General features: G+C 42.2%; 1 protein-coding gene across 2 annotated transcripts; it reads left to right on the plus strand.

Moving 5' to 3' along the window:
- The first annotated feature begins 1065 nt into the window (after positions 1–1065).
- Positions 1066–18810, plus strand: efemp1 (EGF containing fibulin extracellular matrix protein 1). Of its 2 annotated transcripts, none has more exons than XM_019267930.2 (11): positions 1066–1341; positions 1978–2081; positions 2282–2327; positions 2459–2758; positions 13280–13402; positions 13538–13657; positions 14531–14650; positions 14765–14884; positions 15737–15863; positions 15952–16144; positions 16813–18810. In XM_019267930.2, exons 2-11 carry the CDS (start codon positions 2001–2003, stop codon positions 16972–16974), a joined length of 1392 nt encoding a protein of 463 aa, XP_019123475.2. In that variant the 5' UTR covers positions 1066–1341; positions 1978–2000; the 3' UTR covers positions 16975–18810. The 2 variants fall into 2 exon arrangements, with proteins under 2 accessions (XP_019123475.2, XP_019123474.2); XM_019267929.2 differs by having other exon boundaries at positions 1067–1352.
- The last annotated feature ends 4925 nt before the right edge of the window (positions 18811–23735 follow it).

The following is a 23735-nucleotide window of genomic DNA, read 5'->3' on the forward strand; positions in this document are numbered from 1 at the left end:
GTCACCTGTGTTTGTGTACATTTATTTATTTGCACAATCTATAGTTTATTCCTGTGACATATTCTGTATCATGTAAATTCATTCAGTCACCACGTGAGCAGACGTGATGTGAATATTCCTTTAGTGGAGGCCCAGAACTTGGCTCTTAATTTCCCAGTTTAGTATTCTTAACCTGTTAAACTGTCGCTGATTACAAGTTAAATACTCACATTAAAGATTAAACACAGGATTTATCCCTTGGAAGAGAAGAAACAGCTTTTTGCCAAGAGAAGTTTGAGTTTGACCTACAGGATACAGCACCACGCAGAAGCTATCTACAATCTTCTGTCACCAACACCCTGTGAAGAAAGGTCAGAAGGTCAGCATTAAAGGAGCTGATGCCAAGTTCATCTCTATCCACTCATATCAGCAAGCTGTTGGCACACACACACACATGCGTATGCACTCACACACACAAACACACAATCACTTGTTTCTTCACTCATGGGAAATCCAGGAAGCCATGCCAATTCCAGCAGATGTTCCTGAAGCGCAGGCATCTTGTAAACACCATGAAATGTATTAGAGGCTAATGTAGTGCTTGCTGACAGAGGTCCTCAACACATGATTTGATTTTACCATCTGCTGCGCACACATACGACACATATATACATATACGCAGTCCCTGACAGCATGACAGGGTCTTCATATTATAACCCCCAAAAGTTATGGATGCTCATTCTTAAAATAACATAAATGATGCATGCTTATAAACATTAAATTCGGTACTCTCAGAGGAAATCATATAGAAAATAGGGACATTGTCACTTCAAACTCCCTATGGGAATAATAAGGACAGATATTTTTATTGAAGCTTACCTAAATAATCTATAACGTGTGTTATTACATCAATAAATCTAATGTGCAGTGTTTAGAAATACAGTGGCAACCTAACATAACTGTTCTGGAAATATGAGTTTATCTGTCAGCAGTATAATCAGATTTCTGAGCATAGTTTTCCACTGATGGTAGTCTCTTCTGATGACTGATGATTACCTCTTTTTCATCACTAGTCATCAGTCTATAGAGGGAGCCACTGTAGCCTGCTGATCGTTTACTGCCCTCCGGTGAGAGACGAACCCGCAGCTCAACCTGCCCGGTACACCGCCCCCAGCATGTCATACTGTACGAGCCGCATGTTCATCACAAGCGCTGCTTGCACTCCGACAATCTAGCATCCACCGCACCGTTTGCAGAGTAAAGAGCAGCCTGTTACTGCGCAACAATCTCGGGTTTGCAACAGAAAAAACGCGAACCGGGGACGTTTTCTTCAGCACGCCGGGAGAGTTGGGAGATCCGCAGGTAATTTGCAGGTAGGTCGCCAAGGCGCCACAGGATGACAAAGCTACTGCACACAGAGCTCTGATCAGATAACAATGAAAACAATACACCGAGGGGCTGTGAATGTTGAAACAAGTGAGGAGAAGAAAGAAAAATCTACAGTAGCACTTGTTTTAGATGTAGTTCGCTTGTTTCGTGGTACAGTAACAAGTGTCAGTATCTTGAAACGAGGCTGAATCAAGAACACACGCGTAATGTTTGATAGGGCAGCTTGTGAAGTTTGACATGTTTTATACAAATACAGTGATTTATACACAAGACAGAGTTTTAATCAACACGAGCTCTGCACGGCTGATTAACTCGTTCATTTTCCTGACACTTGACTGACACACAAGGGCATGTTTACGCACGATCTTTACGCGTATTACGCACTAATCCTTTTGGAGAAAAACAGCAGAAAAACACTTCACTTAGTTGAAGTCGCAGATTTAGCTGGAGCGCTGCCAACATAAACATCACGCCAGCAGCGAGAGATGTTGGGACTCGTTAAGCAATGCCATCAGTGATGTAATAACTGGTATTAAAACATGTAGGCTTGTCAAGCGAAAAATGATCTTGCACGCTCTATCCATTTGGTTCCTCTGCATCTCCTTACAGTGCTGCTCCGACGTTTGGTCGACATGCTGGGCATCTGCGTGTGTCTTTGTGCGGTTTTCACACATGTCCTCTCTCAGGAGGCTGAGGAGCCCATCTCCTACACAGTAAGTGAAAGATTTCTTTTACCAGCTCTCATCTGTGGAGGTCAAACACAACCTGACATGTCTGAGGTGCTGTGTACTTGTGTACCTGTGCTGATGGAGAATTCAAGGTTCATGGTTTTATTATATATATTATATGTTGTGACATGAAAGGACACAAAAATGTGTATTATTTCATGGAAATCATGATCTGTCCTTCACAGTGCACAGAAGGGTATGAGTATGACAGAGTCAGAGAGCAGTGCAGAGGTGAGGTTATTACGCATTTGTGCAGCTTTTCATGGTTAATGAGTTTAATTGTATGTATTTTTCATCTGTTTTTAGCCAATTCAAATTATTTCAGTACAGAAAATGTCATATTTCTTTCTTCCCTGTGTCAGACATCGATGAGTGTGCCTTGTTAAATGATGCCTGCAAAGGAGGAATGCAGTGTATCAACCACTTTGGTGGTTACCTCTGCCTCCCCAAGAGCGCCGTCATCTATATCAGTAAGGAGGGCGAGCAGGTGGCGCAGCCGGACCCTGTCGTTCCTGTCGCTCCTGTCCCTGTTGTCCCACCAAGCCAGCCTCAGGTTTCACGTGGAGGTGGAGGTGGAGGTGGGGGCCAGAGGGTCTCCCAGTCCAGCCGAACCATCCGCTGTGCAACCGGATTCACTGCAGATGAGCAGAACCTCTGTAGAGGTAAGATCAGCTGCACAGAAACTTCACCTCACCTCTGTAGAGGTAAGATCAGCTGCACAGAAACTTCACCTCAATTCTCCTTTTCAGCTATAAAATGATACAAAGTACTATCTTTCATTTTTTACTGCTTTTACACCAACACATGGAGAGAGTTCATCTTATCTCAGCAAGCGGTGCTGACATGAAAAAAAAAATGGACCTAGTCAGCAGGAGCAGAGGTGTAACCACAAAATATGGTCTACAAGTGCAAAAGTGATGGCTGCCACACTCTCTCCATGAAAAGTTTTCTTTCTTTATTTTCCAGAATATTAAAGATTTGACCTTTAGCCTTGATTACACCCTAAAAATGTGGTTGCAGATTGGAATCCCACTGCGGTGTACTGTGGAGATGTTGAATATCAGTAGTATGCTTTTGTTGCACTTGGCAGTTGCAGAAGAATGTGTCTGAATGTGTCTCTAGTAGAGCTATGTAGGTATTTGATAATTACTTGCTAACGACTTTAGAGCCTCAACAAGCATAGCTCCAAAGGTGAACTGTTCATCCATCTGTCTGACAGTCATCAACAGCTAAACCATGCGGAGCTGCCAGATGTGTTGCAAGCTTCTCGGTTTTTCTCACTGTGATGTCATGTTTTCTAAACTTTTTCGGTCGCTCGCAGCGTGATGTTTTTGGCCACGGTTCAGCTCCTTCCTAAAAAATATAAAAAATGTTGTTTTTGGGGCGATGAGGTGCTCTACTTCAGGGGCAAATCAAGGAGATTTTTCTATCATAATGTGGCAACATGTGTGCTCACGTATACTTTTACCTCTACACTAGATATTCTTTGGGACTGGACTAGTTTGGGATTTTGGTATTCTGCACAAGACTGCGGGGGTGTGATCCTGTGTTTGAGCGAGACTCTTTGATCTTTACAAATGGGGAGTGGTTTAAAGATTCATTCTCACTAGCGTGCACACACACATGCACACACACACACACACACACTAGTGCCTCTCGTTGCTGCCTTGTGCCAGATGTTCAAAGCTACACCTGAGAGAGAGAGAATTTCTGATATCCCTCATAACTCCTTGTAGCTTTGAGTTTGTCATGTGTGTCATATGTGGGTCTTAGGGAGTGTGTGAGAGATCAGGTGTGTGGATAATTTTGCCAGATAGATAGCTCTGTATAAATGCAATGTAAGACAAAGTGCTTTACCATTCAGTACATGTGTTCAGTGGTTAGTAACTCCTCTTGCCAATAGGCAGAGGCATGTGTTGAGTGGCTGTGTGGTGAGGCTTGCGGTCACAGAGCTCCAGTGAAAGTAACAAATTTGATTTTACACCTGGGGCAAAGATATGTGTGAGGTGCTTTATGTGTTTCCCTGAATTGGAACCCAATTAGGTTTTATTAGAGTGTAAAACATGGCAGCATATCAGCTAAAGTAACCACATAAGCGAGCTGGCATGGGTGTAATATTTTTTCATTCACTGGCGTGCCGTTTGAGTGCATGGGCTAAACAAAGATAGGCTGTTGCTGTCAGTGTTATTGCTTTGAAATGACTTGAAGCTTTAACTGGAAGGCGTCTCGTGCCGTTATGTGGGCGTATATTCCTGCTGGTAGAGTGATATAATCTTTGTTTACATCAGTCTCTGGTTTCTCTGTCATTACCTTTAACTCACTACAATGAGCCAATTGTTCTTGGACACAGAATTGTCTTTTCTTCTTCTTTTTTTTTCTTTTTTTTTTTTTTTTGGTTCCACAGTGGCTGTTTTGCACAGCTACGTATCTTGCTAGCGAAGGAATTCCCATTAACTTTCAATGGGGGGAAACCTCAGTGTATCAAATAGCGCTTACATCAGGCTCCTTCCCTGCTAACTCACCACTCTGTGGAGGAAACCTAGAATGCCGAGTCAGGTAGGGCAAAGATGAAAGGCTGACACTGACTAAATAACCACAGAAGTTCCGGAGCACTGACTGAGCTAGGTTTGTACCAACGTCATGGGTTGTGGTGCTGCTGAGTTGTTTTGGTGACTTACTGCTGAGTGTGTGGTGAACAGTAGAGAGATCAGCTAAATGCTCTGGAAAAAATTAAGCCAATTTTCCAAAGCACAACTTAAATTGTTGAAAAAAAAAAAAAAACTCTCCAAAACCAAATAGCTTCTCTTACTATTCTTTATGCTGATTAAAAGCAAACCAAACCACAAATTATATAATACACTTCCCCTTGATATTTTTCCTTTTAAATGTAGCTTTAATATCGTTGCCATGGGAGTAACTACTTGCAAATTGGCAATAAAGCCCCTTGGACCTGAGCGTGAACCCGAGCCTAAGTGTGTGTTGTTGCAGTGACACATAGGGGAAGCTGGCGCCCTACTCCAGTCCGGCCACACAGAGAAACTATGAACCTTTACTGTATGTGTGACAGCTTAATGATGCCTCGCATTTCCATGACCTCCCCCACCCTCCAAACACACACACATACTTACTGTGTTTGCCACCGAGAGATGCCTACAAGTGGCTTGCTGTAGTCTTGTGTATGTATATTAACTCTTATTTTCAGCAGAGGTGAGATCACTTCCTCTATGAAATGAAGGTTGTCCATCAAAAGTAGTCGAATCAGTCGTTAAATCTGATGAAACGTGGGAAGCAGTTATTTTATGATTCTCGTTCACAGTTGAACACTGTCTGTGAAGTACACCCTCATGTTTTAGAAATACTAACTTAACTGTATTCTCAGTGACTTCACACGTATAATGTTGGCCATAATGTCATATACTACACTTTGTGGGTTCTGTTATTCTCCTCACAAGTCTTGACTTTACAAACGTTCGCTGCTGCCTATTTAATGTTCATCTCAAAATTAGATACTCATGCGCTGCAGTATGGGACATGAAAGGACATGCCAATCCTGTTTACCTGTCTGGTTTCCTGAGGTCACGTAGGCCACATTACCGCCTACATGCCTGACTAATTTCAGCTACGTCTGGACGCTCTTCACCTGCAGTGGCTGGAAATCTTTCCTAAATATGTTCTATTAAAGCCGTTAAGCCCTGTGTGACAGAGAACTTGTGTACTTTTCCGAACAAGGCAGAGCACATGCAATAACATTTTTCCGCACAGATGCAATGCACTTGGGAGGAATATCTCAGGAATGTCAGCGTTGGTTGTTTTTTCCGTTTGCTCCCATCTTTTGTGATGGTTGGAATTACTCACCACCTTGACAGATAAGCGTCGGATCGATCTGCGAGGAGCAGGAATGCAGAGAACAGAACAAGCAGAGAGAGAGAGAGAGAGAGACAGAGAGAGAAAGCCCGGTGGTTGCAAAGCACGACATAACGTTGCTTCATGATTTGACCTTTACAGCTTATACTTTACAGCTCCACTTGTTGTTGTCCCAGACATTTGTACTTGAAGAAACAAGCCCCAGCCACCAGTCTCTGCTGATCCACATACAATGTAAAAAGCTGTGATTGCGATGGCAATTTTTCAGGAAATTCCTTCAGATGTTATCCTGTTAGTGTTTGTTTCTCCCAAACATCCAAAGATAAGCAACACACATTTGGAAAATGTTTTTTGCGCAGAGGAGGAAACTTCCACACGGAGGTGAATACGGTACAGGATGTACAGGATGTTATATTAAAACATTCTGCAGCGATTTTGTTGCTCAACAGGAGGAAGTGGGATCAAACACAAAGCCTTTGCTTGATGAAACTGACCCACTTTGTTTGGGGTTACTCAAAGAAAAAGACACCTGAGGCACACCTTTGTGCTTGTGGAACCCTCCTATTACCAGCTAAGCTCTCGCCCTCCACCTGCTCTAAGACCGATGATTTACACTGTCCTGCATCAGTACGTCTTCACTATGAGACTGTCCTAGTGCCCTGTGATTTAACTGTCCACCCCACTGCACCTGTTACACCGCAGGTTCAACTGTAACAACTAGTGTTGCATCGTTGAGCCTTTGAATTGTTGATGCTTTCAAGTGATGACAATATGAGTCAGCCCACAACACTGTAAAGGTAGAATAGCTGGATGGATTGCCATGAAGTGTGTTACGGAAATTCACGCCCCACTTCAGGATAAACTATGATAACTAGAGATCCTCTGAGCAATTTGATTTATGACCAAATAGCTGCAAAAAGACATCCCCATCAGCCTCAGCCTATGCTTGTGTTTATTTGCAAAAGTTAGCATAAAATGTTAAAAAGCAAAAAAATGGCTTATTATTCTTTTTATGTTGATCTATTCAATACAATAATGAGTATTTGCACAGTTAAATTCCATGTTTTTAATTAGGACGTTGACAGGATTAAAGTCAACTAGATCTCGACAGATTCGATTAGCCCGCTGATAACATCTTCCAATATCAGTATCTGCATGTTTTGATCAATAAGTAAGAAATGTCAGTACAGAAATGCCAAAGATATATTTGTATTAAGGATAAACGGTTATGGAAAATAAATGAATATTTACGTTAACTTTGAAACTTTGATTGTCATTACATATTTTGTCCACCAGAGAGCACTGACAAGTTTATTTCTTAACTGTAAATTATCCCGCTCAGTAGCCTGGTCACAACTCTCCAATGACCATCAATAAAAAAAAGTAATATATTAGTAATATATTAAATCATTACCAGATTTTTGTAACTGACCTTAGTATCTGCCTCAAACATCCATTATTGGTTATCAGGCCTTTAAAAGTCACTTTCCATTTGCAACTCTCAGCTGCTGATTAAGAAGTGTCAAATTCTTTAACACTTTTTGAATCACTGGATGTGTTTTGATGTAACTCTCTATGGCGATGTGTTTATAATCTCCAAGGAACCAGGGAAATCGACTGTAAAACAACTACAACTGAAAGAAATTCAGCAATGACATCCTAAAACAAAATCAACACATTACATGAGTAAACTTAAAATCAATGTCAGAGAACAACTCCCGGCCCTGCTGTGTTTTAACGGGCAAACCATGGTGACAGTATTTTATTTACTAAGAGTGTCTTTCAGGCTCTGTGAATATAATCCAACCAGCCTCTCTCTTGGTTGTTATTTCTTGTGGTTTGCCGCTGGCTCCTCGTTGCCATCACATCAACGATGGCAGAGAGGAGCAAAGGGGAAGCAGCTTTGCCGTGCCTCCTCAGCATAAGTGCTTAATGTTGTTGTTATTATTCTCCCTGAGGTCGGTGCCTGTCCAACAGCCAGCTGCTTCCTCCTCTGATGTGCTTACATGTGTTGCTCTTTCCGTTTACCTCATGATGGAAAGGGACACAGGGCTGCTATAAATCACTATTGCACTCAGCTGGGTGACACTCGCATGCGATCTCAGGGTCCGTGCTTCTCAGAGTTTTTCTGTGTCTTGATTCATATTATCGCGCTGTTATTTCGACCATATTTTCAGTGCCCGTGTCTACAGGTTTCATTCCTTCCATGCCACAAATTTTGCTTTAAGGGCCGTAAATGGCTGCAGCCCGACAACTGACATGTCAGGTGGGCAGAATGATTGATCGTCTCCCCAATGAACAGCAGGAGAGTTGCTCAGCACTTCTTCTTTTTTTTCTAGATGTTTTTAGAGTAACAGGAAGGATTATTATCAGTCGGGAATGTAGCTGGCACACTGGACGATTTTCAAGAATGTCAAGACTCTGCCCGACCTTTAGAAGAGTGTGGAACAAACTCACAAATCAGTTAGTAAGTGTCAGCATGACTAAAACTCCTGTTCCTCCTGAACAATAAGAGCGATGAGAGGGGAATCTTGGGAGTGGTGCAAATAGCAAGAGCATGGAAATATTTCATGCCCTAATACGGATGGAAATACACAGAATATAAGGATAGAGTGTCTTGATTCCTTTGATTTCTTATCTGCTTTGTGTTTGGACTTGCTTTGAAAGGGAAACGCTACCACTCCCATATGTCCTGAGGTTGTGTTTAAGCCAGTCATGGCTGCATTTCACACTGCACTGCAGAGAGAATTGTGCACATATGAGACAATGTGCAGTGCACGTTTGCTAGGGAGGGGGTGATGTTAAGGTGTTTGAGGTTAAAGGAAAAGCAAACACTCAGGGGCTGGTGTGTGACATGCAAATAAATTTGACGTTGTGAAATTTTATGGGCTATTAACATCTCACATCTTGCCCCCTGCTTTCCCAAAGATTGAATTATCCAATAATCAGAGGGAAACAGAGATGCTGTCCAACAGCAGGATGGCTCCAACTGTTCTTTGGAACAGCTCCTGCTTTCCATTGCAGCGGTTCAGTGAAAACAAGACTAAATGCTCTCAAGTGATAATTACAACAAGCCCTATCATGTCAGTATAAATCTGGAGCAAATAACACATTGTTCTGAAATCAGGCCAAACAATTTTTAGTCCCCGTTTTGGACACATATGCTTCTTTTTTTTTTTTTCTTTTTCACCCATATGCATGCACTACCTCCTCCAAACATCCATCTCTTCATAATGTATCATTCATGTGAACTCTTAGGTAAAAAAAAAAAAAAAAAGGCCATTTAATGTTCAAGCACCTCAAACAGGACCTCTGATGCACACACACATACACACCCACACTGGGTCCATACTCACACACTCACATTCTTTGAGCTGCCGCCATCCCTGTTACTCCCCCAACTCCCACAAGGCATTTAGAATTAATCTCCCTGAAAAGCAAGGAGTTTTTAAGTCTGACATCACATATGCACACACAGCCGTAAATCTAACTTCAAATCTTAAAAAGCTCTTTTTTTGTTTAAAAAAAAAAGAAGAAAAAAAAGCCTCCACCCTTTCTCCTCATTCTTTCCTTCCACTCCTCTGCTGGACAGCCTTATCTTTCCCTGTGATGTTACAGCATGCTCGCTCTTAGAGGAAACTTGTACTGTAAGCTGTCTTAAATAAATTTAGAAAAAAAAAAAAGAAAAAAGAAAAATCTGACCTCAGACATCAGAGTCACTTCTCCCCACACGCAACACATCATCACGTTTGATGGCTTGTTGCAGTAAAATCTGTTTTCTTGTGTAAACTCTATGGACGGTGCTGCATGTGGTAAGCTGTGGAGGCTTTATGGGACCTAAGAGTCAGCCAGTGTGGGATGCCCTCCCACCTCACACCCACACACACACTTGTACACATGCACGCACACAAACTTCTGTGGTACTATGTATTGGCAGCCATTTAAAGGTTTAGTGACAAAGTAGCAGTTGCCACAAGATATTCCCATGAATGAACCTTTGGACTGAATTCAGCACATGTGTTTTTATTTAGAGCTCTGCAAGCTTTCTTGTAGGGAGCAGGGATGACTCTGACTTTTCCGTACACAGAAGTAGTAAGGAAGCATCACCGCATTGTTAGCTAACTGCAGTTGCTCCTTTCTCTAACAGTTCATGTTTTCTACGCCTTATGTAGGAGAGTGACACCTTGTTTGATGATTCACACTCTCCCAAAGTAGCCAAAACCACTCAAACAGACCAATAGTTGCATAAAGACTTCAGGTAATTTACGCCAAAATCATTCCAAGTGCACCTGATGTGATTCTGGTTGGCAGAAATGGCCCAAAACTAGAATAAATGCTGCTACCAGGAGCTGATTAAAGTCTTGAAGCCATATGTGGACCAGCCGTGGCTTAGATTTTGTCCTGAAGTCAGTCTGAACAAAGTCAAGTTGTGTTAACTGCAACTGGTCAAACTCTGCCACTATGCTGGTATCTGTCAAAAAACAAAACTGCTTACACAGATTCAGTCACATCAGTACAAAAAAATAAAAATTGCACAAAGACTTGCGCAAACTTTATCTAAGAAACTTAGCCACACTGGCGATGTGGCAATGACGCTGATGGATTGCCACAAAATCTCTTGGCCCTAAGAGGCTGAGATAAACTGTTTTACTGTAACTTTGGCGATTCCCAAACTTTTTATTGCCACTATGAAGAAATATCTGTAATGACATGTCCCATCAACATGTTTAGTGCTTATTAGCAAATATAAACAATCTAACTGCTGCTAAACATTGTAACATTACACTTGCTAAACATCGGCATGCATGTAGCATTGTCACTGTTACACACAGGACTTTTTTCAGGGATCAGACTTGTTGTCTAAATCTGCTGCCAGGAGGCAGGGCATTTCCAGTCTCAATGAATCATCAAATACCTCCAGTAAGTAGGCGTAGTTGTGATTCACAGGGGGCTTGATCTGGCTGTCTCCTGACTTAAACTTTTCAACTTTTTGTTGACATTGGTTTGTCTTCATACATCATTTTCACTTCCCAGTTTTTTCTCTGACAAGCACATCACTCTGTTCTTCTTTAAAGGGCCAGTTTACCTTACTAACTTGTGTAGCTACTTCTGCCAACCTGCATCTTTCTGTATGTGCAAAGAGGCATAGATAAGTGTAAGTTGCTTTACTTCTAGCATGACAATGTCAGTGACTTTCCAGGTAATATAAATAAAATAAACCTAAACCATCTTAATAACTGAAGAGATCCAGTTCGACAGTGGTGTGGTCATGCACATCATATGGGGAATTGTCCACATCCAGAATGAAGAGGGTGGATCTGGATGCTGCAGACCTATCACCAACAGAGACTAATGCGCCAGGGCTTTCTTAACAGCCATGTCACTAATTCTTTGGGCTGTTGCAAGTGGGTCAGTGTCTCATAATGTGATACTGCTGGAATACAAGCATTCGGTCTCTTACTGACACTTGGTGCTGGTTGCAGACGCACTTTCCCAGATTCCTTTCAAGCCACATCAGAGCTTAGATTTTCTAGAACAACACTGCTTTTATCTCTGTCCTTTAAGCGGGTCAGTGAGCAACAGGTCTTGTCTGCGCATTCCTCCCTGTATGCGATTCGCACCTGTTGTCTCTCAGGTGCACCGTTAGATAAGCCCCGCTTTTGTCCCTAATGTAGTGAGACCATCTTATCACTGTGCCCCCACAAAGTTGAGCACATTTCTGCCCCTCTTCCCTTTCCTCTCTTTAAGGAGTGAGGACAACTTACCTTCTGTCCACCTTTTGATTCATGGGCCAGTTTCTCACCGGCACCATTCCCACTGGATGGTGGAGGCTGTGGGACTGGCATATAGGGCATTTGAGGCATGCGGGAAAGGGTTTGATCCTTTCCAGCTGAGACCACATCACATGAAACATTTCCAGGTGAACATCAGTTCAAGATATGTGCGCAGCAGCAGTTTTGGCTTCCCTGCACTCATTTGAATTGATTTATCAATTCTACATGTTTCATCTCTATAAATAGGGGCTCCATAACTCCTTGTCTTGGGCCCTTTGATCACATCCAAATCCTGCAGGAGAGATAATACAGTCATGTGTGTCAAGTGCAGCACAAGCAAGGGAGTACAGAGGGAAACTTTAAGCTTTCCAGTCACCTTCCAGGCAGGTTCTTCAAACTATTGTTAAGTACGCACGTGCCAAATCACAATACAGTCAGTACCCCGCCACTGCCTCCACTCCCTTTATTGTGTGTGCGTGTGGTATTGAGTATAAATGTCTGTCATGCTGTTAAACTGATGCCCACTGGCTGTCTGCATATGATGGGTTGTGTCGGACCACCCAAGAGGACTGCTGGTGGGCCCGCAGAGATGAGAGTAAAAAAAAAAAAAAAACTATGTGCGTATTTCTAGTGTGTGTGTGAAAGAGAAAGAGAGAAAGATAGTTCAGAAAAAAAAAGAGTTGGGGGTGGGGGGGTATAGTGAGAAAAGCCTTTTTGAAGAGGCTCTGGCTCCAAGCAAATCAAAATTGAGAACGTGTTTGTAGGATCAAGAGGGAGAATCTTTCCACTGCTGTGTCGTTGGAAAACTTACATTTCTGCTGAAGAACCTGAGGGAGAAGGTGCTATTTGGAGGGTTAGCCAAATGTTAAAACATTAACACGGCCATAACCTCAGCGTGATATCCCCTCGTCGCCCTCAAAACTAATGATTGTATCATTTATTTTAGACATTCAGGAGTTGGTAACGTTTGAGTTTGCACATCATGGTCGTCATTAAGTCAGTCAGTGGTAAAAATGGTTTGGATTGATTTTGGAAATGTAACATCTTTCTGGCAGGAGCTTTGTGTTTTTAAGCTTCTTATACTAACAGCAAACTACCTCTTATCATATTATATAACTTATTAATGATGAGGTGAGAAACAGATAGTGAATGTGTCTGGATCTGTGTGCTTTTGGGTTGATAGATGTCTGTCGAGAGACCGAGATATTATGGAGGAAAGCATATGACTTTATCAGTGGAGCTCTTTACAGACACACACACACACACGCACGCACTTCTTCCAAAAAACTGTCCTGTTAGTAAAAGATACGATCTGTGTTTTCCCCCTCACCCGGAGCTGCTGAATAGAAGCCTTCTTTATTTAATCACACGCTCTCTGTGTGAACATGTGTGTTTACGCCCATGTGTGTGATGTGATGGTGTCAGTAATCGCAGATATCACAGATCACAGTGTACATATAGTCCAGACATCTTGCTTTGCTTTGTCAGCCTGTAGCTTCTTGCTGTGGCTTCCTCTCACTGCGTGTGTTTGTGTGTTTATTGCAGATATAGATGAATGTGCAACAGGTAGACATACATGTGGCCCTGAACAGACGTGCTACAACACCAGAGGCTCCTACACCTGCCAGTGTCCTCCAGGCTACCAGAAGAACGGAGACCACTGCGTGGGTAAGCCACACACTCTCTCCTCTCGCTTTATCACATGATTAAATGAATGATTGATGGTGTCAATCATGCCGCTCATACCTTTGTGACTATCCTGTGTGTGTGTGTGTGTGTGTGTGTGCCTGTGTTTTCCTGCAGACAGAGACGAGTGTGCGCTGACCCACTACTGCATGCACAGATGTGTGAACACACAGGGCTCATACTACTGTGAGTGCAACGCAGGTCACAAGTTGGCCAGCAACAACCACAGCTGTGTTGGTAAGTCACTGAAAAGCCATGTGTACTCATGTGTTAGTGTGTACAGCAAAACATTCTGCTTCAGTGGTTTGTTTTTCTGACGTAGCCCGTCAGACATTTTGTGCTGGTGTGGATTCCACTGAATCTGCTCGGTTGCCAGGCTGACTTTTAATAGATTTCAGCACCTGTTGTTTCTTGCATGCTCAATATAAATGACAAGAGCTTATTATAATAATCATGACTAATGGGTTATTTATATTGCACTTCCTAAAAACTTTTACAGAGTGCTTCACTGTACTGTGAATAGGCAGACATAAATAAAGTTAAACAAAATAATAGAATAGAAATAGAAAAAAAAAAACAAAGTCTCGTGTTAACACCGCCTTTCTTTCATCTCTTGGTTCAGCTCAGGATGCAGATATTTTAAGGCCAGGAATGGCTTTAATAAAACAAATGGTGCACGAGCAGTTGTTTTTTTTAATGGCTGGATGCTCAGATCTATCATCAGATTCATCATGCAACCTGAACCCACATGGCAAATCTCAAAGGAAGTTCTTTAAAATGTTGCGCAGTGATAGAAAACTGTTTATCTCTGAAGCATATTTAGAAATCCATTAAAACCCATGTCTAGCTCCCAGCTATGCTAAAAATGCGTGTGTGTGTATTTGTGCCAAATGTGTGGATACTGTATTTGTCTTTCTGCCCCCTTTCAAACTTCCATTTGGAAAATAAATGAGACAATTAAATCGTATTTATAACTGTTCTTTTTTTAAAATGTGTGCCATATCATTATTACCAGTTTCATGGCCCCTGAACTACAAAAACAAGTTCCAAGATGTAACAAAAGTTCTTTGTGTTATGTCCATATATGTGAAACATCTGCTTTTGTTCCAGATGTGAATGAATGTGATGTGCAGAGTCCCTGTCAGCACCACTGCTACAACCTGATTGGCTCCTTCCTATGCCAGTGTGACCAGGGCTATGAGCTGGCACAAGACACGGTCTCCTGCCAAGGTGGACACACACATCATCCACACACACACACACACACAAACATACTGTATATAAACATGCGCTGCCTTACACTCATCATTTGTTTGTATATGTGTGTGCATATTTCCTGTACAGACATTGATGAATGCAGCTTCCCCAGCTACATGTGTCAGTATCAGTGTATCAACAGTCCAGGAAGTTACTCCTGTGAGTGTCCAGAGGGATATCAGCTCCAGGGAAACAAGTTGTGTCAAGGTACTACAGTCCTCCTCTTTCCTGTCCCTTTTCTGTCTATCTATTTGTTTATCCGTCTTATCCTCCTCTCTATTTTCACACACAACAAAGTTCCCAAGTGAGTCCTTATCTCTCCCTCCCTTCCTCGTCTTCCCCAACTCTTTGAAGCTAACTGTTAATCAAGACTTGATAATTCCTGCTATCATCCGCTATTCTAGCTCTCAAGCAGGGAATCAACGCCACTCTAAACCAGTACTGTCATGGAAAGAATGCAGAGGTTAGGCAACACAAACACACAGCAACTTTGTGTTTCCCAGCTAAGCCACCTCTGTGAATTTATATGCATGATGTTGGTTTTTTGAAGTGGATTTATTTGAAGCTCCGGCGCTCGCTCAAAGGGTGAGCTGTTATTTTTTCCTCTCCCCCTCGGTCAGGTGCAGGCTTTATAGAGGGAACCATGAATCTGGTCGGTTGTGTCAGAGGGACCTTTTGGTGATGAATCCAGGTTGCTGTGCCAGAAATAGCCTTGTGGTTTGGGGCTCGTTTGATGGGGTTATTTTCATGGTGCTGCAAGGAAAAGAGTTGCATTTAGGCCTGTGTGAGGTTGCATCGGGGGGCTTCCCTCGACTACATATCCGCCGACTTCCCTCTTGTGTTTCCTTGCATCTCCACAGCTGCTGGTAATGCAGCTACAACCCTAAAACACCATTCCCAAACTGTACATGTCCTGAACTTTGACTGTGTTTTCACAGCTCTGTTTCATGAAGCGTGGCGAGGTTGTGTGTTTTGGAAGTGCGGGATACTAATATTGTCATCCAGCTATTTTTGACTATTCAATCCTTTCTCTCTCTCTGTCATTCTGCCAATCACCAGACATAAATGAGTGTGAGACGGGGACCCATAACTGCCAAGATGATGAAATGTGCTGGAACTATTATGGAGGCTTCCGCTGCTATCCCAGAAACCCCTGCGAGGCGCCTTATGCCAAAACCTCTGAAAAGTCAGTAAACATCATCCAGTTCTTTTGTTTCACTATCATCGGTACAGCCAGTTTCACAGAGGTTGTCACAATTGTTGTATGGTTGCAGTCGCTGTATCTGCCGGTCTCAGGCAGAGTGCCAGGGTCTCCCACCATCAATTGTCTACAAATACATGAGCATCCAGGCTGACCGCACCGTGCCAGCAGACATCTTCCAGATTCAGGCCACCAACATCTACGCCAACACACACAACACTTTCAGGATCAAAGCTGGGAATGAGGGAGGAGAATTTTTCCTGCGAGTAAGTCGATGGGAATTATTTTTTTGTATTGCTTTAAAGCTTAGTGGAAGATGTAATAGGTGATAATGGGTTAAGATTGAATGCTAAACTGTTACAGTGTTGTGATGCTGTCAAAATCTGCAGTTTCAAACTAAATCCATTAAATTACTCACATTTTCACTCTATTATTATCCCCCGACTCCACCTCGAACAATTACCCAAACTGATATTTGATCAGCATATGGCAACTGTAGCACAATAGTTACAGTTTTGCAGTGTCCCCCCCATTTCCAATGTATTGTTTAGCAACAGTCAGCTAGTGACTCTCTTAGGCTGCACATAGATGCTGTTTTCAGCTAAACGCTGCCATGCTCCCAGTGACATTGCTGACGTTTAGCTGGTATAATGTTCACCATATTCACCATCTTAATTTTGCTAATTAGCAGTAAACACAAAGGACAGCTAACCACTGGAAATGTCATTGGTCTTTTGGTCAAAAATCTAATTAAAAATGAATTAGAGATCACCAAAGTCAGCAGGATTCATCCTCTGGAGACCATGAATGTCTGTTAGGTAGATATTTGATAAAGTGATGGACTAATCCAACTATCTATCTAATCCAACTATATTTTATCAAAACGCTATGTAATAAATCTGTATTCACACTGACTGAACATATTTTCTTGCAGCGTTCCAGTAATGTGAGTGCCATGCTGGTGCTAACCAAGCCTCTGTCAGGCCCCAGGGAGTATGTCGTGGACCTAGAGATGGTCACTCACCATTTGACCATGAACTACCGCTCCAGCTCACTGCTGCGCCTCACCGTCATAGTCGGCCCCTACGCCTTCTGAGCACTGCAGTCCCCCCCCGCCCCCCCAGCAGCCCACATAAGTCTGTTTCAGCAAACATAGCAGTGTAACACAGCAGATGCCTGTATCAGCATAACATACTGTACATTTTCATACAATACATGCGTACCACATATAACATAGGCTGTGGCCGATTTCATTCACAGCAGCTCCAATAGGCTTGCTCATGACAGACCAACCCGTGCTGTAATGTCTGTAATAATCTTTTTCTCTCACGGTGCAGGGAAGCATTGTGATGAAGGGTTTTAGTGTCCTGAAGAATCAACCAACTGTGTCTGAACAACAGCACTTAACGATAAAACATTTTTCATCTTTAAAGTTGAAACACTTTTTACTTTAAGTGCCTGAAGTGGACATATAAGAATGATGCTGGATGCAGCATTTTAACCCGTAGTGGTTGTTAGCTACTTCCATACTAAAAAAAACAACAACAATTGGGAACCGTGCAGTGGCACTCAGGAAAAGAAGCCTAGTGGACACGCATCCTAACTGTGATGAATTTTTGATGCAGCTGTACCTACATTTATCACTTTGCTCCGACCAGAACTGCTTACAATAACCAGTGTGTGTGCACAAGGAGAGAGAGCGAGAAATCATATTTTCTATATAAATGTACATGAAAAAATATACAATATGAGCAGCTTTGATACAAAAATAATTTACAGACCTTGTAAATCACAGCTTCTGTTGATAAATGTTGTAGGGGTTAGTACTGCTGCGCCACACTGTTTGTGCAAGTTTCTGTATAGTTTTACTCATGAGTAATAATTTCCAGAGAAGTCCAGAACAGTTCAGAAGTGTAAAGGGAGGGAATATGCCTGTGAGTTGAGAGAGTACTAAACTTTGCATGACAACAGGCTTGATGCTCGTAGACCTCACTCACAGGAGTTAAGTCATGTACATACCAAGCTAACTGTGTGTGTGTGTGTGTGTGTGTGGATGCTTGTGCGAGTGTGCGTGCGTGTATGTGTGTGTGCGCCTGGCTTTGTTTATGCATGCAAGCAAGTGAAAGTGTGAAACACAGAGGGAGAGAAAGGGAAAGAGTGAGAAAGAGCTTGTTCTCTGACCCAGGTTCGGTGGATGTGGTTGAGCTGTTTATGTGTTTCTGTGATGCCATCCTCGCAGCCCTCGGTCACAGAGGCAATAACAAGAGATTTTTGAACTCGACAACACGCGCAGGAAATGACGGCTTTCGTAACACACCTTGGCCAATTGTCCGCTCGCTGGTGCCACGGTGATTCTCCAGAGGAACAGTGGGGCTTTCTAATGTTGGTCCCAGTCAAGAAGTCACACTGGCACCAGGCTGGCTTGCGTGATAAACATAATTACAGTGCTTTGCCTTGTAGCTGGTGCATGTGTGACACAGGGGATTATTAAAGTGTTAATACAATACGACCACACTTTTGGCAGAATGAGAAATCGTTCACTACCTGCTTTGCCTTTCATGACTCCACGTGTCTGCTCTGGCTTATTGCTGAAACACTGAACACTGTTGACACACAGGACTGAAAACCACATTAAAAAAGCAGTATGTTGTCACCACTGTAAAGTGTAGTGTAGAAAGTTATCCGTCTTTGCCTAAAAGCGTTTCATGTGGTTTCAGCAGTGAGCTTGCCATAGTGCCTTAGAGGTATAAACAAAAAAAAATGTAACACTAATCTTACCATTCATGCTGTCAGACTGTTAACTTCCTTCACTGAAATGCCTTAATGTCTTTCTCTTCTATTTAAAATATATTTTGTCATATGTATCTTATATTGATTGTACTCTGAAGAGCAAAAGTTATATTGTTGAATAAAATATGATGGATACACGGGGCTCGGTTGTTCTGTTTTTTTAGCAGAAGCTCTGACTTAACATATAGCGCTATGGAAAACGCAGCAGTATCGTGACATGCTTCGCTGCTCTTCCCATGCTTTTGGGAAAAACGTGAGGATGATTTCATCTGAATGTAACAATGATAAATGCAGTGAACATGAGCCAAGCCATCATATCTATCTTATTTAAAGAGATCCAGCAGGGATATAGTAATATAGTATGTTAAGTCAATGTGTGCTGAGGGACAAATGTGAAGCCTGCACACACACGCACACAACATATTTAGATCTGAAATTGGTTGGGAGTGGTTTTATGGTAAGTTGTTACTCAATCATTCTGCTGTCTAGGGCTTTAGTCAGAGCAGTGTTGGGACGTGTAAGATGATACATGATGTGTCATTGCTCCCCTAGCCTCATCTTCAGCTCCCCGTTCATAGGAACTCTGTGTTTCTGCTGTCTGTGCATGATTCAACCCCCAGGAGAAAACATTGCTCACCCACTTTTTCTGTGACTCAACCATGCGCTGAGCTTCATGGAAGGAGCAACATTTTCAGGTTCTTGTTCTTGATTAATATTCCACTCAGGGTCACGGTGAAGATAATTAACTTAATCTCCCTGCATATAGCTCGACATTTCATTAATCACTGTTAGATTTATTAAACAGATCAAAGCCCAAGTCACTGGCTGAAGATCACAGCGAGGGAAAAAAAAAGTTCAGTAAGTTCAGTGTTTGTTACCCTCTGTCATCTCCTTACCACAATATTCTAGTGATGCAATAACATTTTTTTTGCAGCATGCTTTTAATACTTTGAACTTGTTTGGGATCAGATCTTAGAGAGCTGTTCATATTAATCAGCCGTGTTACACAGTCAAAAAGCAAATGGATATTTCAGACTCAAGGAATGTAGTGTAATATTGGTGAAGATGAGAAGTTGATGGAGGATTAGCTGAATTCTCTACAGCCTTAAGGCATCTACTACCTTTTTTTTTTTGCATTACAAAATATGAAGGCTGGGGGGTTTTTCCCAGCTAGGAAAGGAATGCACCACAACAAAATATATATACTGTTATAACCTTGGATGGTTAATAATGCATGCACACTTTGGACGTCCTAATGTCTGCAACAGCATTCATACATACACAGGTAGCATCTCACAGGTAGCAGCACATGTCAACAGGCCGGGGTATACCTCAAAGCGCTCCTGGGGGTCCCTGGGTTAATTAATAAAGGTTCTGGGGTGCAGTACCCTTCTAGTACAGTAACACAGTTTCAGTCTGTATCATATTCAATATGCAGATATTACCCACAGGGACAGATTAACCCATTAATGAGCACAAATTTATTTAGTACAATGCACCAGGGTCTAAAGATGAGGTATTTATGCAGGTGTTACCTCGAGGTAATCTGTCATTTCAATTTGTGGTTTTGTGGCGCAAGCAATAAAAACAAACATATTGTGCAACTAGTTGAGTTATCACAAAATACGTGCCAGTGAACTTGATGTTTTTTGGGTCCCTGAGGGTCACTGTACCAGAGTGGTTGAAGAAGAAAAAGAAAATATACTTTATCAAGCCCTCAATGGGGAAATTCTTTTTTCACTCTATTTTATTTTAACCCAGACACACACATGCAGTACAAGGTACAAGGGCTCATAAACATGCAAATGTGGAGAGAGATGGTGGAGTGATGGGCAGCGTAACTCAGGCCTGATTCAGTACGCAGTATGTAATACCAGGACGATGCAGTCCCTTACTTATCATTGTGGTTTTGTATCTTTTGTGATGGTAACACCAACAGCATGCCAACATGCAGTGCTAACATGTTCATGGAAAATTAGCACTAAAAACAAAATACAGTTGTGGCTGATGAGACTAGTCAATCATTAGTGTTGTGGGTATTTGACAAATTAATTTTAACCTGATGATGACACTAGATGTAAAGTTGAGGGATCACCAGAGTGATTACAATTCATGCTGTGGGAGCAATATGTTGATAGATACATTTCATGGCAATCCAATCCAATAACTGTGGAGACATTTCACTCAAAATAACAAATGTCAACTTGCTGGTGGCTGAAAAGTCACAGAATAACTAAATTTGTCGGGGATCAATGAATGTCACAGGTGAAGTGAAAACCAAGTGGCAACATCCGTGGCCCTGAAGTGAAGCCTATGAGGAAGTGCCAAAGACTGCAGTTCCTTGAACGGGCACTTGAGGCTAAAGTTTTGCATAATTAACAGTATGGACGCTTTGATTGACAGGTTGCTGCTACAGCTGTTTGAGCAACCAGGTGTCATTCAGCCTGCCTCAGGTCCACTGATGATCCATGTCTTTGCCGATTTTTAGATTAGCTGAGAGGCGAAAGAGGCAGGACAGAGCCACAGATTTTGAGCCACGAAATGGCCCCTCAGAAACCCACAGGTGACGTCACACACACCATTATTTACACTGTCAATGGTGAAAACTTTGACCTGCTGGTGGTGCCACAGAAAAGTCAAAGGGCAGAGCTGCTGATATATTCAAACAATACTGCCACCCCTACACAATAATGGATGGGACGGTAAAACAATCTTTAGGGTCCAGCAGAACTACAGTCATTTTGTTTTATCCAGGTTTAAGCCCAGAGTCTACTTCACAAAAATGTTGTTTAAACTCAAGGTATTAATCACCTCTCACTGGGAAATCACTCACAACCACTTCATTTTGTGCAGTTACTTTATGTTCTTCTCGGCCTACCTTGAGCTCTCTCAGAGTGGGTGTCAGGCAGAGAGGTAAGAGGTGACGGTTTTAATGGCGAGAAAGAGTGCATGAAGAGGTGAGAAATGAGTAGTTTATTGGATGGCATTTGGGATCGGAAAGACATAATGGGATGAGGTCACTTGTTAGCACTGGCAAAAAAGTGCCACATAAGGGTGGCATAACCACACAAGGGCATTCACACGGAGACACACTCACACAAACATGCATGCCACTCAAAAAAATCACTCCTCAAGGTAACAAGAATATGGACCCGTCAAACAAATTAGCAGAATCCATGTGTGCATGTTTGTGTATGTAAATCGTGAACTCTGTTGGTATGCCGCCCGGTGCCACTGCATGTGGCTGTTGAACACGTGCCAGGTCGTAAACACTCCCTGCCCGGTGCCCAACCACAGATGTCGTTTCAATCAGCCTTCAGTCAGGCTGAAAAATAAATCCTGGAGGTCCATACCTGTGTGATTACATTCTCTAATTATAGTTTGGAGCAGTAACTGTGAGATGACTAAACGAGACGGGCCCTCAGGGTGTTGTGAATGTAATTATATCCTGACAATTAATAGGCCCGTTCCTCAGAGAACTTTCTTATATGATGACGTACCTGACTGTTTTTAGCTCGCCAGGGAAGCCTTTGAATTATGACATAATTACAAGGGAAAACATGATATACAAGGATGATAATTATCCTCAAGCACAGTAACAGTAAATGGCATTTCCTTTTGTGAAGTTCATATCAAGGAAAAAGTTTATATTTCTTCCTCAGAGGGCCTGCTACAGTGTGGTGTTTATCATTAGCTGCTCGGTCAAAGGAGGAAATAACTTGCACCTGGAGTGCATCATGTTAGGCCACAGCTCTTTCTATCAAAACACTGCTTTATTTACAGGATGCTAAAAGTGTAATTGGTAGTTTTACAATTCAGCGACCCCACACTGTCGTAAATATGGACAGTTGTACATGTGCATTTGTTATGGTTTATGATCAAGCAAGTCAACAACTTTGCTAACAGCCAAACATCAAGCAAGTGCAACAACACAAGACATAGCAGCCAGCAAATATTACTTACTGTCCAACAGCAAGAAGCTCAGTTTGCCGTCTGTCCTTCAGCCTTCCTGGACAAACTTCTTAGTTTTCGCCACGGTCATTATGTCCACAGAGGCTGCTGAGCCCAGTCACATTCCAGCTCCTGTTCTGGCACAACACTAGCTCTGCTCCCTGCAAGCATTCCCTCATGCACCAGGCCTGTAAACACAAATACTCTCCCATACTCTAAGCTCACAGTCCAGGAAGCAAACAAACTGAGCTAACGTTAGCTAACGGCGGCTATAATTCACAGAAGCTTAACCTACTATCCATCAAGAAACACGGTAAATCACTGTTGACAGTTGACGAGCAGCACAAAGAGAACATCAGAGAGAAACTACAAAACATTTTTTCCATAAAATATGATTTCACCGAAATAAGTCAAATAGTTGGTGTGTGATTTAGTGCCGTGAAATGATTTGTACTGCAAAGACAGAAACACCATTCACCTGATTACAATGTGTCAGTGTGTCATCAAAATGATTTCAAATCTGTTTAAAGTAGAATAGATACACAATCACTGGCAAAGCAACACATATCTAAGTTGCTGAATAGAAAAAAATGTAAAGACAAACAGGTCATGCATGCAAATAGAAGGAGACTAATTAACACTTCAACTAAGAGAAGCACATTTGAAAAGCAAATGCTGTAAGAAAATGTATTTTATGTTTTAGTGGGAGTACATGAAGAATGTGAGTCAAAGAGATGGTGGAAGACGCATTCTCCCCCACTGTCCCACTGCTACCACACTGTGAAGAAGGAGCAGCTTCCCTGCTATGTCGGAAAGGTGCAATTAAACAACACCACAGGTGTCTTTACTTACATCGCCTGATTAGACTCCTTCAGGACTGTGTAGACTTGTTCAGACCATGTTTGACTGGGAATCTCTTTCTATCACCTGTTAGTTTAGATGCACCTTTTAGGCCAGGGCAACTTATGTAAGGTCACTAAACTCATTATTCCCAGAAGGGCTTCAACTTTGACCTGAGCAGAGGTGTAATCAGGAGGTGGAGGTGTGAAGAGGCTTTTTTCATTTTGACAAACAAATCACAAATAAAAAATACTAAATTAAATATGGCTGACCAAT

This window comes from Larimichthys crocea, chromosome III (genome assembly GCF_000972845.2).
Source record: "Larimichthys crocea isolate SSNF chromosome III, L_crocea_2.0, whole genome shotgun sequence".
Lineage (NCBI taxonomy): Eukaryota > Metazoa > Chordata > Actinopteri > Sciaenidae > Larimichthys > Larimichthys crocea.

What these genes read in the sequence shown, in the direction of transcription:
- efemp1 (XM_019267930.2), top strand. Translation starts at nt 2,001, where the DNA reads ATGCTGGGCATCTGCGTGTGTCTTTGTGCGGTTTTCACACATGTCCTC. An exon ending in AGTCAGAGAGCAGTGCAGAG is followed by an intron (nt 2,328 to 2,458) that starts GTGAGGTTATTA and finishes TCCCTGTGTCAG; the next exon opens with ACATCGATGAGTGTGCCTTG. An exon ending in TATGCCAAAACCTCTGAAAA is followed by an intron (nt 15,864 to 15,951) that starts GTCAGTAAACAT and finishes GTATGGTTGCAG; the next exon opens with TCGCTGTATCTGCCGGTCTC.